The sequence below is a fragment of the Siphateles boraxobius genome, unplaced genomic scaffold, assembly GCF_051911475.1.
Source record: "Siphateles boraxobius isolate OS27281-9 unplaced genomic scaffold, OSU_SipBor_1 24, whole genome shotgun sequence".
NCBI lineage: Eukaryota > Metazoa > Chordata > Actinopteri > Cypriniformes > Leuciscidae > Siphateles > Siphateles boraxobius.
In genome coordinates, this window is record NW_027508855.1 from 4,157,821 (window position 1) to 4,176,381 (window position 18,561).

Sequence of the window (18,561 nt, forward strand, 5' to 3'; positions counted from 1 at the left end):
AACATTTAAGTTTGAAACTGTCTTATTAACTTTGATATATTGTTTGGCATTGAAGGTCCACCAGCAATGATTGATGATATCAATATTATAATTTAACTAATGTAAATTTTCTATAATATTATGAGAAATACCCTAATGTGTGATGGCATGGCATAAAAACTCTCAAATATGATAATCAAATGTTTAATAGAAGCCAGTTTATTTTATTATATGCACAAGACAGTGTTTTGCACTCCATAACCTCTGATGTGTTAAACATGTTGAATATGGGATACATATTTTATATTTACACTGCATGAATTTGTAATCTTAGTGTAAATAAATAACAGTTTACAACATAAAAAGCAATCATTCTACATTACTACACAAGGAACAGTCATTTTGTGCTTACTGAAGATGTAAAACAATGTCTAAAAGAACAGAATATCAGAGAGGGAAACTTTACTATATGAACAGACTTGATATATATATATATATATATATATATATATATATATATATATATATATATATATATATATATATATAACTATAATTTCCTAACCACAAGATTAAAACGTCACAAAGCGTTTGATATAATTACAATGGGACATCCAATATTAACATAATCATTACACAACAGACATAATCATGCTTGGCAGACACACCAGACCATTGCATAGCAGCCAAAACTACTTCTCAAACCCAATCTGTGTTGCTGAACATTGAGAGTTTTTAAATAATCTATCATTGTTGTTTTAGTGACACTCAAGTTGACTGTTCCCATGTTACCAACAATGCATAATAACACCTAAATAGTTTGTTGATAATGACAGACTGACTGTGCATGTTCCCTTTATATATTTCAGTTAGTTAACAAACTTTGATACTTTGGCTCATATTTAGGTGATTATGAATGGTACAGAGGCCTCTTACAGTATGTAATAATATATATCACAATAGCCTATTGCTGACAAGACAGACTGCCTGAAATTAGCTGGAGTGTAGAAACAATGTATAGGTGTGTGAGTAAAGGAAGATTCCGTTTTAGTTGGATCATGTCACTTAGGATGTCAGAATAGTGAGGGAGGGCGATGATGTTGTAACATTCTAAAAGAAGAGTAAGAGAAAATGAGTTGTTGCGGTGTATGAAAAGATATGAGTTGTCAATGTTACAGTGAATAAAAAGATATCTACATAATTAAAAGTGTTAAATGCAATGCTTGAGATGTCAACAGTTATTTTTAATAGATAGTGAAAGATCTGACCTTGTTTCGTGTCTTCTTCATTAATCTTCTGCGGGAATCTGGTCCTCAGGGGCCGCGTTGGGGTCCAGGAAGTCTGGGTGCTGCAGATGCTTTAGGTATTTAATGGGAGTGACGGTGTGGGTGGAGCCTGTGTGAGAGGTCATAAACATGATCAGGGCTTCTATTGTGACAAAAAAACAACAAAAAAGACTGAATCATTAAACTATCACAATTAAAACCATTAACTCACATTGTGGGGGTGGTTAAATGCAGTTTACTAATCATCACAGATGACAGTGATCAGTTAACATTTATCTTTTCTGTCACTCAGTGCACTGCAAGGCATAACCAATGTGTCCCACAGCAGAAAGCTTTAAGTGCTTACTAATCCATATTTAAGGTCAGCAAAAAATATGGACTATAGTTTTTAATTGTTTTTTTGTTTTTTTAAAGTCTCTAATGCTCACTAAGGCAACATTTATTTAAAAATACAAAAATACAGTAATATTGTTATTTATTCCTGTGGTGGCATGTCATTACTCCCGTTTTCAGCGTCACATGATCCCTCAGAAATCAGTCGAATATGCTGATTTTGTGGAAACCATGATACATGTTTTTTTCTGGATTCTTTTATGAATAAAAAATCCAAAAGATTTATTTGAAATAGAATCTTTATAACAATGTAAAATCCTTTAATGTCAAGTTTAATCAATTTAATGCATCCTTGCTAAATAATAGAACTATTATTTTCTTGAAGAAAAAAAAAATTGTACTGACCCCAAACTTTCGAATGATAAAAGTCTATTAAGTTAATATATCGCCTGGAATTTTAAAGGTCACAATCACACAGCCATAAAAAGAAGAGCAGAATTGTGTAATCCTGTCTGCTCTAATAGTTGTCTCTGAAATGGTGAGTCATTGGCAGTTTTGAGGTGTAAAAAGACCCTTTAGCACTGCAACCCACCGATAAGAGCTTCCCATTTGCCGTTGGCCTGTGTGACCTCATAGACGCAGCGCATCTCGCTGTAGGTCAGACCCCCAACGATGAAGACGATGATGCGTGGGCCGTTGCGTATTTCTCCTGGGCTCTTGTTCTTATGCCAGTTCCCATAACGGGCACTGAAAATGTACAACAGTAGTATTATCAATGGATATTTCAGCCGATTTTGATAAGATGTTGCATATGAATTCATATCTTTGTGCAGCTAATCCTACCTAGAAGCTTGGGATGCTGTTTTTGAGGATGCTGTGCGTGTGGAGATGTAAGGATACTGTTTTGGGTCAAGCTTGTCTTCAATGGCATCCTATCATAATGTAATTAGGAGAAATTAAATTAAAATAATGTTGACATATCCAAAGTGAGGCAAGTACTGTTGGCTTAGCTCACCTCCATGATGTCTTTAACCAGCGGAGTCCATCGGGAGAGCTGGTACGTTTGCTCACTGATTCTTTCCTTGCGTTCAGATTTCTTCCCTTTGCGTGTGGTTGCTTGCTGTGGATTCATATTTAAAACATTATGTATTTTGACCTCAAACATTATGATTAGCGATGCACCGAATTGTGGATGAATAAATCAATAACTGAATGGCTGATATATTCTATTCTGTCTACAAACAGAATATAAGTTGAACAAGTGAAGTCTACAAGTTAATTTATGCTGCATTTCAATATTCATATGCACACTATTCTATGTGAGAAGATTACATTAAACAGTGAAATTAAATTAACAGTAGCCTCGTTTCCATCCACTTTTTGCTCTGTTATGTTATCGACAAAGTGAATATGCGGAAAAAAAACATTACGAAATTTTCCGTCTCCAGACTGTTTCCATTCAATTGGCCTTTTACCGATAAGATTGTGTGCTTGATGACGTCACGAATGCCGAAAGCGATTTGTCGCATATGTTTTGGTGTATCGCAAAAAAAAGTGCCCTTGAGCCGTTGCCATAGGCCTACATTTTTTTTTATCGCAAATTCTACCTTTTGAGGTTCCAGTCAGCACCCCCAACACCAAACAAACAAACAAAAAACAAACAAACAAAAAGAAATGGAGAGAGTATTCAGGCAGTTAATTGAAATTTGCCAGCTTACTGTCATTTCAGTTTCACAAATAATTGCAAGTGTCCGAAATATCAGAAGACGATGGCAGAATGAAGCAGTTGCTCATCTGATAGGGCTCGAAGTAACTACCCTTTAAATGCAACGAAGCCCAAGGGTCTGGGAGAGACCACACAATACAGCGTTTTGGGAGGAAGTTGTGGAGACACTTTACAGAAAGTTGTTTTTTTTTTTTTGCAACTTTTTGCCAGGCTCGATATTACACTACACAAAAAAACTGGTTGAGGATAAATTCTTTAAAATTGGGCAATTCCAGCGCTATGGACGTGACATTTGCAGTCAAAACTTGAAATATAAATTCTCAGAAAATGCATTTAATACTGAAACGTCTGTTTATATATCCATACTCCCTTAATAAAGGAGTCCAATATCCAGTATATTTAATATGAGAGAAATACACATGAGACATGACACAAAAAATCTTTAACTTTTAGGTGGCAAAATATTTTTTTGTAATTCTATGAATTATACTGCGCAAAACAAAAGTAGCCTAATACTAACCCGATGAAGAATGGTCAGGCTCCATAGAACATAAAATATTATTTTTATTTAATTTTTCGTGTTCGCATTTATGAGGAAAAAAACGATGTTACGGACGTGACAGTTCTCTGTTACGGACATGACCGCGCTGAAAGCGACTTTAAAACTTTCAAAGAGACCTCAAACAGAAAGCACAAAGCCTTTCTTTAAAGTGAATTTCGTTTTTTATTAATTGTATCTTAATTTTAATCAATGTTTCATCAACCAATTGCAATAAATAAGAAGTAAATATAGTAGAAAAGAGATCATCAAGGCCCGTACGGAAATGTGAAAGAAGGGATTTCTGTATTCTTCACCTTCAGCATGAAATAGGCTACTTTGCAAAAGGACTTGAAACTCATTGAGTTAATCTCGCTAAATGCTTTTAAATCCAAAATGAAAGACTTAGAGGCAGATGCCTTAATGTAGGATAAATGCTCTTAGACTGTAAACATTATTTTAAATGCTTATATGAAATGTTAGCTTTAGTCTTCTGTGTTATTTGTCTGTACCTATGTGTTTGTACTACTGCTGACTCTCCTGGTTAAATAAAGGTTAAATAAAATATCACGGAGGCGCTGGCGCGTGAACTGGACTCTCATCCCATAAATGAACCGAAACTCAGCGTATAATGTAGGCCTACTTGCACAGACCTGAGAAATATATAGAAAGCTTGAAATTTCTACTTGTAAACAGAACAATTCAAAACGAAAGAGTCCCCAAGTAAAGTCGGTTATTAAATAAACAAATAGCAAAACGAGTTGTGCGGTGTCCACCACTTTTCAAAGCAAAGTTACGCCACTGCCACCGACCACCGGTTTCGACACTAAAGCGGATTGCCATTGCCCTGTACAAGCTGGCAACCTGCGCCGAGTATAGAGTGATGGGCGAAACTTTCTGGGTTAGTAAAACAACCGGCCATGGTTTTTGTTGTGACGACTGCATCTTGCACGTGATGAAAATATCATGTGACACCACATTTATTTGAGTTAAAGCCCCTTTTCTCGACAAACAGTGTTTCCAAACTAGTTTTTCGCGACAATTAAAGTATCGATATAGAATTTATGCGCTAAAGTTAAACGGAAAAGGATTGTGTCGACATTTGCAAAAAAATATCGATAATTGGCATTTCCATCAGCTATATCGGTAAACATTTTGATGCGCTAAACCATTTTTTCCCAAAAAACCCTTGGATGGAAACCTGGCTAGTGTTATTAAAGATGAAGAGAGTACAAAGTGTTATATGAATGGAAAAATTTTTGGAAATGACTGTGAACAATTAAATGTCCAATACTGCAATACTAAAAGTTTTAAGGGTCTGTATTTTTTTCCTTTTTTTGACGAAATGTATATATATTTTTAGCAAGGATTCATTTAAATTGATTAAAAGTGACAGTTAATACATTTATAAGGTTACAAATGATTTATATTACAAAATAAATGCTGTTCTATTCATCAAAGAAATAAAATTAAGCAGCACAACTCTTTTCAACATTAATAATAAGAAGAAATGTTTCTTGAGCACCATATGCATATAAAAATGATTTCTGAAAGATCATGTGACACTGAAGACTGAAATAATGATTCTGAAAATTCAGCTTTGCCATCACAAAAATAAATTGTAAAATAAAAATAGAAACTAAATGGCAGAGGGGTGATTTTAAGTGAATAGTGTCATACATTTTGGAGCTTATCAGTATAAATCACCTTCATTTTTCAATTGTATGGTGAAAAAATACACTTAGATATTCTTAAAATAACTCCCTTTAATGCTAAAACACCCCTTTAATGCTGCACCCATGGTGTCTGTCTATTCTGTAAATATGGTGAGAGAAAGGTGGGGAACATGCTTCATATGAATAAAGAACAGTTGGTGTGATCAATTGACCTCTGAAATGATGGGAATCCCCATATGGGCCATATTAGAGATGATGTCACTGTCCTCTGGAGGAATCTGAGCATGCTGGAGGAGCTTACACAGATTCTCCTCTGACACACCTATGAGACACACACATAGTCAGTCAGGAATAATTAAACATAATTAAACACACAATTATACAGTTTGAACTGGTTCTAGATCTGTGAAGCCCAGCATTATAACAATTTTTCTCACTGTTGTCTGATATTAGTAATGACTATGTGTACAAACTGTACATGTCAGACGTATCACCCCCATCTCACCCACACACAACAAAACAAAACAGAGAGAGAATCCAAAACATTGGCTGTTTTAGGTTCCATCACCGTTCTTGAGGAAGATGTAGAGCAGGATGATACGGATTTTGTCTGTGATGGTGACGTTGGCATCCAGTAGGATGGGTACGATGGCTCTCATGGGGTCTTTGATCTTCTCACCCTCCGCATCTGTGCCCAAAGCTAGATCCTAGGACAGAGCACATAAACACTTTTAACATTCATTAATATGTCGAATTAAGCAGGCAGATCGATCAAAGAAAAGCGTTACCTGCTCAACACGGCACAGTTTGTCCACTGAGCCCTGGTAATGCTTCATACAGTCTTCTGCTAAGTGCAGGTGAGTTGAATACTGTAAGATTACACAGCCACCATAAGAAAGATGAGGAATATTGGCTTGATTATCCCACTGATTCAATTCCTATAAAATGTGTATATTATTGGAGTACCTTGCTTAACTCTTTCTGGTACTGTGGCATCTTTTTGAGCATTTGGGAGAGCTCTTTCATGGTGGTCTGTAAGAGGCAAAAATAGCTTGTTAGTTATTGTTATAGTTATTGGCAATAATCAAGAAACTGCAGTTAAGGTTTGATCACTGATAAATAAAACACCTTCTCTCCTGTGTTCATCTTTTTGCTTGCAGAGAAGTCCTTAAGTGATTTAGTCACAGCCCTAATAGAGAGAAACAGATGAACAAATGTATTTTATAGTAATGCAATACAGTTTTGAAAATTTCACTAAATTTAATTTTCATTTACTGTAATTTTGATTTTCTGATACTTTCATTTTGATTGGTTTATAATTATTTTCTTTATTTGAAAATCAACCTAGTTTTATATATATATATATATATATATATTGTTATTGTTATTTTTGTTATTAATTTGTTTTTGTTTTTTTGATAACGCGCTGCTCTCCAGGGGAATAGGCTTAAGTCGCCCACCGACGTCTAGGCCTACAATATGAAATATAGGCTATATTGTTCTCGTCTCTGTTCTTAACTTTTCATTCTATTTTTTGTCATAAAAAATGTTCTATTCTTTTCACCACAGTTGTAGTATTACATCCTTACTGTTAATTTACATTAACCCCACTTACATTTCAAAATGAGGCAATTGCTGCTGTTTTGCACAATATCCCTTTGCGCCACCTGGCGGTCATTTCACGAATGACTTTGAAATGCGACTGGTTTATTTTTGCCGTGGCGCGGCGGTAATAGGCATTCTGGTTGACTACCTACTGTATACACACACAATGTTGTAATCAAAATTATTCAACCCCCATTACAAATCAGGTTTATTGGCGCAATTTACAGACTTTCAGCTGTTTGCAATGAACATATCGAACAAACGTCATTGAAATACCTAAACACAACAAATGTTTCAAATGGTTTACCCAAATTTCAAGACTTCGCTCTTTCATAATTATTTACAAATTATTAACTCCAATTTTAAGTTTGGAATATATATAATTTTGGTTTAGTACAAATTTTTTTTTGCATTAAATTGATCTAAAGTAACAGTAAAGACTTTCATAGGCCCAGTTTCACAGACAGGGCTTAGTTCAATTAGGGCATTTAAGTTGCTTTTATAAACGTGCCTTCGAAAAACAAAATCATTACTGGTTATACATATGTCAGTGCAAGTTGCTTTCAGTTAAAATAGCTCAAACATGCATTTTAGCCTGGGACTAGAATTTAGGCCTTGTCTGTGAAACAGGGGGATAATGTTACAAATTATTTATATTAGTTTTCAACATTGATAATAATATACAACAAAAAATTGAGCAGCAAATCAGAATATTAGACTTACGTTGACACCTCTGCTATGTGTTTATGTCTCAGAGTCATCCACAGGTCGTCATCTTCATCCAACAGCACCTCTTTCATACGAGTGTCACCCATTCCACTGGTCTCGTACCTGATAGACACACAAACATGCGACATCGACGTCAGTAACTATCTACCATACACATGTGCAGTGTGATGATGCAAGGGGTTATTAACATCATCAAAGGTGAAACACTTGAACTTGACCGTGGGTCAGTTTAAATGATCTGAGCGACCTTAGAGCAGTATATAGATCATTTACAAACTCCTGGAGAAGAGTTATTACTTGTAGACATCATTCTCAATGGGCAGCAGGTCATAGGCCATGGCCTGAAATGTGAGCTCGTGTAGAATTGGTGAGACAGGGTCAAAACCTCGATCCAGAATCAATAGCTGGGAACGTGCCTTATCAGGTCCCTGTGAAAGAGAGGGGAAAAAAGAAAAAGACAAAGATAGAGCTCAAAACAGTAAGGCAAATGATTAAAGTTGGACAGTGAGAAATTAAGGTCACTGGTGCGAGACAGAAGCAGTTTATTTTTATAATTCGAGAAAAAATATTGTGCTACAAGCTAGCAGACTCACCTCTCCCAAAGTGGGGTCATCTGCTTTGAAACCGTCCAGTTTATCCTGAAGCATCTGGGCCAGAACTGCATTGTCTTTGTACTCTCTGAAAACAAAGCAACACATACTCAATCATGATGCTACCTGATGACGACGGTGAAAATAATGATGAAGTTGGAAATAAAAAAAGATTATTGAAGTATGTTTTACAAGAAAATACTATTTCGGTCTTTCTACTTAAATTTCAATGTGTTACTTGCCATTTCTAGCAATTTATAATTGATCCTCCATCAAAAAAAAAAAAAAAAAAAAAATCAGTGTAGATGAAATCTAATCACTTGACACTTTCTAATCTGTTATATCTGTTTTTTAAATAACAGTTTGCTTGTGTTTATTATTGTCTTTGCAGAAGGCTAATAATGTTTGGAGTCACATTACAGATATGTGGCAGCAGATAGTGTTTATGAGAAAGTTTGACAGTGAGATGTTTATGAGTGTTTTTCCTCTTCCTCTCTCACCCTCTGTATCTAACAGCTGGGTACTCCTTCAGTGTGGAGCACAGGGTGGCTATTTGCTCGGCTAAACGCTCCAACACCTGGTTCTTTACATCAGCTTTAAACGGACTGTAGAAATCCTGGAAGGCATCTGAGTTGTCCACTGAGAACACCTGAGGACAACATACCAACAATAGATAAATGCCTCTATAACATACAGATTTATAGTTTTATTCATAATGTCTCAGATCTTCAATGTGATTCAAATGTGGTTATTGGTGCAACTGGACTCAGGAGCTGCATCGAATACTGTTTAGTAGGTACTACAATTGGTTTGAAACTTAGGCCTACTTCATGGCTATTAAAAAGTGTGTTCTATATGATACTACCAGTAATTAGATGTAAAGTGTTCATCAGATGTTCATCAGTCCCCACTTCAGGATCTCACCATAAGTAGTAGGCCATCCTGGTACTTTCCACCTTACTGTTTTATGAATACTATGCATTCTGACATACTATTCATCTCGCATACTGTTTGTCGCATAAAATATAAAAGGGAAGTACGCATATCTGGATTTTTCTCTAAAAAACATGGTTACTAATATACAGTATGTTTGCTAACAGTGTTGGGGTAATGTGATTTTTAGCTGTTTTCGCTTGTTTGAATGCTTATTTTGTCATGGTTTAAATAATTAAATACATTTTAATTCATAATAATATATTCAAGATATCTTACAGATATCTCTTGGAAGTGTGCTGAGGCCCCCTAGTGGGTCCAGACCCCCTGGAGGAGAACCCCTGCATCAAATTAATCGTAATAAATAAATACATAAAAATTAAACGGCCCTTATAAACAACTCTTCACAGGATGTTGTCAGCCATGTGCTATTGTTATTAAAAGTATGAAAGTATTACAGAAAGTAGTGGCGGTTTCAGCAGTTTTAAAGGGGTGGTAAAATGTCCTTTTCACAAGATGTAAAATAAATCTGTGATGTCCCCAGAGTGTGTGTGTGAAGTCTTAGCACAAAATACCCCACAGATATTTTTATATAGCATGTTAAAGTTGTCACTTTTTGAGGGTTAGCAAAAACGCACCGTTTTTTGCCTGGCGCTTGAAAAGCAAACGAGCTGCCTCAGAGGGCGGGGTTTCAAGAGCTCTTGTGTATAGCAGCTGCGATTACCTCACGCAGACACACTAAAATGACAGAAACTGTTCTGCCTTTAATGTTAAAACAGAGTCAGACAAAGATGGAGAGACTCAAGAAGAAGTGACAACATGTAGAATGCAACAGGACGTCTCTGAATGGTTAGTTGATGAATTTATGTTGCTGATGTGGAACTATCTTCAATTAGCATATTCTGTCATGATAATCTATAAATCGCTCGTATAGGAACTGTTGTGAGATGCACACAGAGTGACTTTTTATTGCATGTGAAAAGGATGCTAAAGTTTGAGCTGACTCACAATTGTACTCTTTGTCATTGTACTCAAATTTTCCTCTTCTCAACATGGACTGCGTGTCCCGGTGGCGGGGTTTATGTACATTTTAGGGTTGCTGATGTCACTAACCCGGGAGGAATGTCGTGTAGTCCCTACCAGCCATTTGTTGTAGTCCTTTTCTTTAAAAGCAAATATCTCCCTTTGCTTTGAACTTTGAGCATTGTAACTTTGCAGATGTTGTTTATACTCAAACAGCAACATTTCACACCAGCTAAGTGAAATCGTGTTTTACCACCCCATTAAGGGATTGTGCCCGCTTGCCATTTATTCAAGTGCCACATGTCACTTTTTCTGAGTACTTTATGTGCTATGGCACTGCTGTCTGTCTGTCCATGAAAACTTAAGCCAAAAGTGAAGCAGGAATGAATGTTAATAATGCCAGTAAGTAACTCGTAAGTATGGCTGATACTGTCACATAACCCTCTTTCACAAAAGTAACTCATTGACATGTCACCTGCTTCACCTCTCCCTGTATGTATGTGCTGTGTCCTGTACACTCTGCATGTTTGAACAGAAACATGGTATTCTGACTAATCTACAGCTACATAAAAAAGTGCACTATCCTCTTTCCTTCCCTCAGATTGACCTATAATCCATAACAGCGTTGTATCTCTCTCTCCCTAACCTAACACACTAACCTCAATATACTGTCCCATCTGTCACATGAACATAACCCCACTGACATCCAATCAAATTCCAAATCCATGCTCTCTGTCATTGGCTGCCCAGTGACTCATTGATGGGGCGTTAGCCAATGGGGAGCGAGATTAGGGTTGGGATAGGGAGGGCTGATTCAGCCACTCGTCAGGATTAATTATAAAGGACAACAACAGAGGATTGGAGGCACAGGGACGGCCTGACTAAAGCTGCTCTTGAATGTTCTGGCATGATACATGAGTTTACCACCCTTCCCCCACACCTCCATACTTCCTCCTAAGCATCATCCGTTCTCTCTCAGGTCCTGGGAGGTCCCAGGGTCGCATGTAAAGGCTCTCACCTGTGATTCATAGGGCAGGAAGGCGATGTTAATCTCAGTCAGTGTCTTTATGGATTTAGAGGCACGGGATTTACTTATCAAGTTGAACATTGTGTCTGGGATTGCTGAATAATAAAAAAATAAAAACAGAGACTGAGTGAGATACATATTCTAGATACATATCTAGTAATGTGGTAGAAAACAGTTGCTGCAGTCCAAAAAACACTCACTGTCTGAGAAAAACACGTGTGCCCCTCTGTATATGGGATTACGGGGATCTCTGAAGTCATTGATGAGTCCCTCAACTGACTGTTGAAAACAGACAAATACAGTACATATTATTGATTGATATTATTGATCTGCCTGCATTGACACCATTATATGAGAACTGAACTGAGCTGGACGATGACATCAGTTTTCTCCAGAGCGGCTATATATATAATTTTTTTTACAACAAAAAATAACCATCACTGAACTTACTTAAGCTGGACTATGACTCTATTTTCTTCTAGAAACAAACTTTGTTGCATTATTCTCCTGTTACCACTGTAAAGCTGCTTTTGAAACAATCTGTATTGTAAAAATCGCTATATAAATAAAGGTGACTTGACTTGACTTGATATCAAATATATATTATTTATATATTATTCTATTTATAAAAAAAAGAAATAGCCTATATGCACTACCGTTCAAATGTTTGGGGCAAGTAAGATTTTGGGGCAAGTAAGTCATTTAGGTCCAACAAGGCTGTAAAAACTGTAATATTGTGAAATTTTATTACAATAAAAAAAAAACTGTTTTCTATTTTAATATATTTTAAAATGTAATTTATTCCTGTGATGGCAAAGCTGAATTTTCAAGACTCATTACTCCAGTATTCAGTGTCACATGATCCTTCAGAAATCATTCTAAAATGCTGATTTGGTACTTAAGAAACATTTATTATTATTATTAAAGTTGAAAACAGTAAAAAGAAAACAGGTTAAGAAAATTGAGAATATTGGAATAGGATATGAACTCCTGTATAAACGCCGTTTTAATATAAGAATGAATGAGACAACTGGTTACCTCATCAGATGGAGTGATGAGATATATGGCTTCCATGGTAGGAAGAGGCTCACGGCGCTTGGTTATGTCCTCAACAACTGGAGAAAGAAAAAAAAAGGTTATGGAACAAAAAGTACATTTGAGCCAAATTGGTATATACTGCAATGTGAATTTGTTCTACAGGAAGAAAACTCACTTGTGATTCCCTCAGACATAATGTCTGTCATTTTACAACATGATGAGATCATTCTCATGCTGAGCTTGTCCACCACCAAAACCTGAGAAGAACAGCATGCTGTACATAATCTATGAACAGCAAACATGTGATCACGTAACAAATCATTTTTAACATTACAACAACCAGGCTGTAAAGATCAGTGTAACACGGCGTGTTGTGAATGTTGGTTGCCAACATGGAATACTGTTGTGCCAATTTAATTTTAGTTTAGGTTGGTCTTTTAAGCGAATAAGGTCTAATTTGACATCTTTTAATTTAATTTAAGTTTATTTCAAGAGATTTTTTTTATTATTATACTGCACAGACTAAATGAAGATTGTTTTGACTTCACAAACAAATGCTGCATATGACAACAAAAATTGGCATCAATCTTTTTCATAATGATTTACTCTTAACAATGTTTAATGTTCTTCAAGGCAAGTGTACCTTCCACTCTCCCTTCTTCTTCACCTTCTTAATGACATCATTCATAATCTCTGTAAGACAAAATAACAAAGATAAACAAAATGAATTTCTGCAAAATGGAGATAGCAGAATAGACAAAGTACAGGGAGAATAGAAAATACATTTAGAATTGCAAGAGATGATGTAAATCTAAGACAAAGACAAGATCACAGGAACCTTCCCAAAAGTTAGCTTTCAGCATCACAAAAAGCAGGAAAAGCCTTTATTAAAGAAATAACTTATAAATAAAGACTGTAAAACAAATTTCTAGCTTAGGTTCTTACAAGTTACTGTATTTTTCAAATCAAATAGTGATACCATTGACTGAAACAGAGAACCAAACAAAGATATTTTCAGATTGAGACTCCAGATCATAAATGCTCATTTACAATCTAGAAGAGCAAGCAATATAGTTGGTACAGATGTGTGATGATGTCTGTCATACTCTAAATATATCTGAAAGGTGTGTGCCAAAGTGCATAAGACTCTAACAGATGTTGTCACACACACACACACACACACACACACACACACACACACACACACACACACACACACACACACACACACACACACACACACACACACACACACACACACACACACACACACACACACACACACACACACACACACACACACACGCGCACACAGAGAGAGAGTTTGCCAGAAGTGTCAGGTAGAGGTGTTGCTAAGTCTAAATCTTCTTTCGTCTTTACAGTTAAACAGCACCATACCCTCTGCAGAGTCTAAAAAACATGGCTTTGGGCTGAATTATATTTTTATGACGGTATATTCATATTAAGGTTTACTGCATAGCATCACCTTTGTGAAGGATAATGATATATTTTTTCATTATTGATTCAGGTTTCATGATATAAACTAATGTTAGCAAACAGAACCTTATTATAAAGTGTTACCAAAATTATTATAAAGTTAATTTTAATTTCAACATTTAGTACATTAATGTACTATAACTGTTACATTAACTGTTAATAATAGTATTTAATGGACACAAACTTAGTTCATTGTCTGATCTTGTTTGTGTACTGGTTGTTCTGTTCATGTTTTGCCTGAGTTTTTGTTACCTTGTTTAGAGTTTTGTAAATAAAATCAACTGCCTGCATTTGGATCCAGTGCTTTCACCTCTTACTTCAACTGTGTGTGACACATATTCGTTCATTTCTATTTATCAATAGCGTATTGTCTTATTTATTTAGTTATTTTCATGACTACTTTCCCATATTTAGTGTTATTATTGTTTCTTTGTTTTATTGCCCAAATTAAATAGCTTCTTGGATCTTTTCAAGAAGTTGTATGAAATAAAAAAAATAAAAAAATCTACTATCCATCTTTTATGACATCAGAAAAAGGATATTATCTACTTTATTTGTTTAAATGCTCTATATTCAGTGATGAGAGAGACCCAGCAATCACAGGCCTAATCTCTTCCCAATCCTCTTACAGCACCATCCTCTCTATTTTTGTTCTCCCTCTGTGTCTCTTTCTCTTTGCCACTCTTTTTTTCTCACTCAGTCTCTCTTTGCATCTCTTCCACTGGATGTGAGCACAGTGGACCTTAATCATTTTTACTCCCCCTCTTAAAATCTCCATTGAATAGCAAGATCCCAAACGCAACAGCTTTCTGCAGTCATATAACACATTTCACAGCTATTGACGCTGGATATGTCAGTTCTGACACCCAGAGGTGTTGTTGCATTTAAATAAACTTGTGATGAATCTCACAGCCTATAACTGAAATTGTCGAACAACAAATCACCATCCAGTCTTATAAAATAACTGTCTATAAAAAAGTTGCTGGTGAGATGTGTGATTAATATTTAAAGGGTGAGAACCAGATTGAAAGCTTTAGGTACAGATTGAATACTTAACCTACTGATAGATTAAGAATCAGATATTGATAGTTCAAACCAATATGTCCGAAAATATGACTAGAAAACACCCTCCAGCAGAATTTCTGATAAGCTGCTTCAGTCGTGTATTGCATGATCTTCACATTTACCAAAGTAACAAACACTCACACCTGATAATTGGTGATGTTTTTTCTCAGAATCTCTAAGATTTAATCAACACCAGCACTGTATATGGCAGCAGAAACAACAGAAAAAAAAGCTGCAAGCAAAAAATTACCGGGGCAAAGCGCAAGAAGCGGCAACAGATGCCATCATGGGTGGGAGTGGCAGACCAACTGGAGCAAGGAGCAATTAAAGACATTTTAAGAGAATTTTGGCAAAACTGCTGAAAAATCATATATACAGTAACTTTTAAGATGATTTAATGGTTTATCACTTTCGACAAATAGGTGGCGCAGTTATGAAATCAATTTGATGTGGTCAGAGTGAGGTGACAATGACACATACAAAGTTTGGTGTCAAAATGTGAAGGCATTGCAGAGATAAAGACTTAATAGTCATTTTGGCAGCATGCCTCAACTTTGCTGCTGCGGTATACGAAAACGATTTCGTCTATCGTCACGAAATCCATAACTTTTACTCGGCATGGTCTGGAGATGATATGATTCGATTTTTTCAAAACTTATTAGCATTTTTGGAAACTTTTGACTTTTGACCAAAAAGTGGTGCTGTCTCGAAATTTTTTGAGTACCTTCAGGGGATGTTGCTGGTGGCAAATTCTGAGTTTCAGAATGTTACAGTAATGCATTTGTTAAGTATAGCATTTTACATCACAAAACTGTATTGAAGTCAATGAGAATTTCATGTTTTGTTCTATTATAGCACCACCAAGAGGCAAAATCTCACTTTTTTTCATGTGTCCTTGGAATGAGCCCATACATGTGTGTGCCAAATTTGGTGAAAATATCTCAATTCGCTTCGGAGTTTTATAAACATTTATATGAAAAAAACGCGTCAAAAATGACTGACACGTCACTTTGATTGAATTTTACTACCCCTTACTATCAATATTTTGGCATTTGGACATTGACATTTAGTTAACAAGCTATGGTTTCAAACTTCTGACGGTTGTTTCGTCTCGATCGGACAAGCGGTTTCGAAGATATAGCCAAATGTTTTTTTCGCGCTAAATCGCAAGGCTACACAAACCGTAAGACGAAACCCAGCATGTTTGGTATCGTTGGACTCGGCAACGATTCAGGAACTCAAAAAGATGACTCCCGTGAAAATAAGTCGACCACACCCAAAGTTATAAGCATTTGAAAAAGAAAATTCACCACTAGGTGGCCCTGTTTCGAAACTTCTCGGGCTCCTTCAGGGGATCGTACTGATGACCCATACCGAGTTTCGTAACAATTCGTTCATGCGTTCAGAAAATACAGCATTTTAGAACATAATTCAAAATGGCCGACAGACAAAATGGCCGATATGGGAAAATTGGATATCAGTCGACTCGGCATGACGAATTTTATGATTTTTGGACAAACTGTTCAGAAGTTATAAGCAAAAATAGCCATTTTTCATATCTCCAGACCAGTAGGTGGCGCTGCGCCAAAACGCAGCATGTTTCCTCAGGTTATGCTTGTGATGACACGTACCAAGTTTGGTCTGAATACGATTAACCGTTGCGAAGATACAGCCTTACGACTGTTTTTGCAAGCGCTACGTAAAATTTGTTCGAGTGGTTATCGAAAATGATTTAACGAATCAATTTGAATCTAATAACTTTTTGTCAGCACTGCCTGAAGATGATCTGGCTCAATTTTCGTGCAAATCGGACAAACCGTCTAGGACGAGTTCGAAAAAGTAGCTTTTTCAGGAAGTTCAAGATGGCGGCCATATTTTATGACGGAAAATGACGGCATAGGGTGCAATCGAACCGTCATGAGCTCCGGAATCAGATGAAAAAATAATTTTGTTGATTGGCCTTACGGTTCAAAAGTTATTAGCAAAATAAAAGTGAAACTTTGGACAGGTGGTGGCGTATTGGTGGACAAAATTGGTGTATTTAATGTTGGGACTGTCCTCCATTAGAATGGCAAACCAAAACAACTTTCCCGCAATCGGTTCTATGGGCTGCCATAGACTCCAAGAGCGGAAGAAGAGGAATAATAATAAGAACGGGAACAATAACAATAGGTGCCTCCGCACCTTCGGTGCTTGGCCCCTAATGAATGACACAGGCAGGTGACAAGAAGAGAGGACAGGGGGAGGGGTGAGGGGGGTGAATTATGAACACCTGAAAATCTCATTAATAATTTAGGACCAGAAATTAACCAGGGCTGGGGAAAAGTAAATTTTTGACCCTGGCATTTCAGAAAGTAGCTTTAAGAGCTAGAGTAAGGAAAACCTAACATCCACTGAGCCTATAGATAAAACAACAGGTCGATAATATATGGTATAAGGAATCACAAAGGAGTTGCATTCTGAATATTGTGCTGGATAGATAGATAGATAGATAGATAGATAGATAGATAGATAGATAGATAGATAGATAGATAGATAGATAGATAGATAGATATCATGCTCCAATAAAAAATATAAATTCAACTATACCATCTAACACCAAAGCCATGTTTAATAGCTTTTCAAAGAACAATTGCCTGTCTATTTTTCCCACTCTTTGTGCTTGCACGCAAACCGCCCCTCTAAATCCTTAATCCCACAGGACTACACAGATTAGTGTGTATCTCCAATGCTTGTGTGTTTTTAGCAACATTACAATCATTCCTTTGCATAGTGCAAAAAAATGACACTGATTAATATAATCGTGTAATATAATATAAAAAAATGTTAATTTGGAAGAATAATGATTTAAGAAGAGCAGTGTTATTGTAAGTGACTTAGACTGTTCGTGAATAGCCTATTGTAATACTTAATAATAAAGCATTTCAACACACAAATTTCTATGGAAATGTCAATAATTCCACAAATTAGAAATATCTGAAATATTACATTCAAAAACACCAGTGATTTTTGCCCTAAAACAACTAAAACAAAACATTTCTTACTTTCTCCGACAATCGCCTTGAGTCCCAGAGATGTCATCGTGCCTCCTGTCCTCTGCCTGCTGGACTGGAGTCTGGATTCTGGATTCTGGAGTCTGGTCTATGGACTGGGAGTGCGCGCTTAGATCTACAGTTGGTGTAAATGGGATGTGGTGCTTGCGTCGATGCCTAATCCCACTACACGCCTCCGCAGCTTCTCTACTGACATGTGCATGTGTGCACATTAAGCTTAGCCTTCCAGCAGCTTCTATCATGTTTGGACGAAGCCCTGACTGTTTTTGTGAGCTTCGAGCGATTAATATTTTTGGATATTGCATACAGTTTATATGAATCAATATGAAAGCAAGATATTTGGATTTAACGTCATGAAATATTAACATGAATAATGTGCACGAGAATGATTTTACAATGTATTTATAGTCGGGCTAAGAACTAAAGGAAATATTAACAGAAAAAGACACTATCCACCAGAGGG

General features: G+C 36.3%; 1 protein-coding gene across 1 annotated transcript; it reads right to left on the bottom strand.

Moving 5' to 3' along the window:
* Window positions 1-182: 182 nt before the first annotated feature.
* Window positions 183-18,250, bottom strand: stxbp1b (syntaxin binding protein 1b). Its single transcript, XM_077240852.1, has 20 exons — window positions 18,090-18,250; window positions 13,127-13,176; window positions 12,659-12,740; window positions 12,484-12,560; window positions 11,646-11,724; window positions 11,437-11,540; window positions 8,963-9,111; window positions 8,466-8,550; window positions 8,170-8,300; window positions 7,867-7,974; window positions 6,667-6,727; window positions 6,505-6,570; window positions 6,327-6,407; window positions 6,107-6,245; window positions 5,751-5,860; window positions 2,614-2,718; window positions 2,442-2,530; window positions 2,191-2,345; window positions 1,248-1,374; window positions 183-1,089 (listed from the first exon to the last, which is right to left on the bottom strand). Exons 1-19 carry the CDS (start codon window positions 18,124-18,126, stop codon window positions 1,268-1,270), a joined length of 1,815 nt encoding a protein of 604 aa, XP_077096967.1. The 5' UTR covers window positions 18,127-18,250; the 3' UTR covers window positions 183-1,089; window positions 1,248-1,267.
* Window positions 18,251-18,561: the final 311 nt, after the last annotated feature.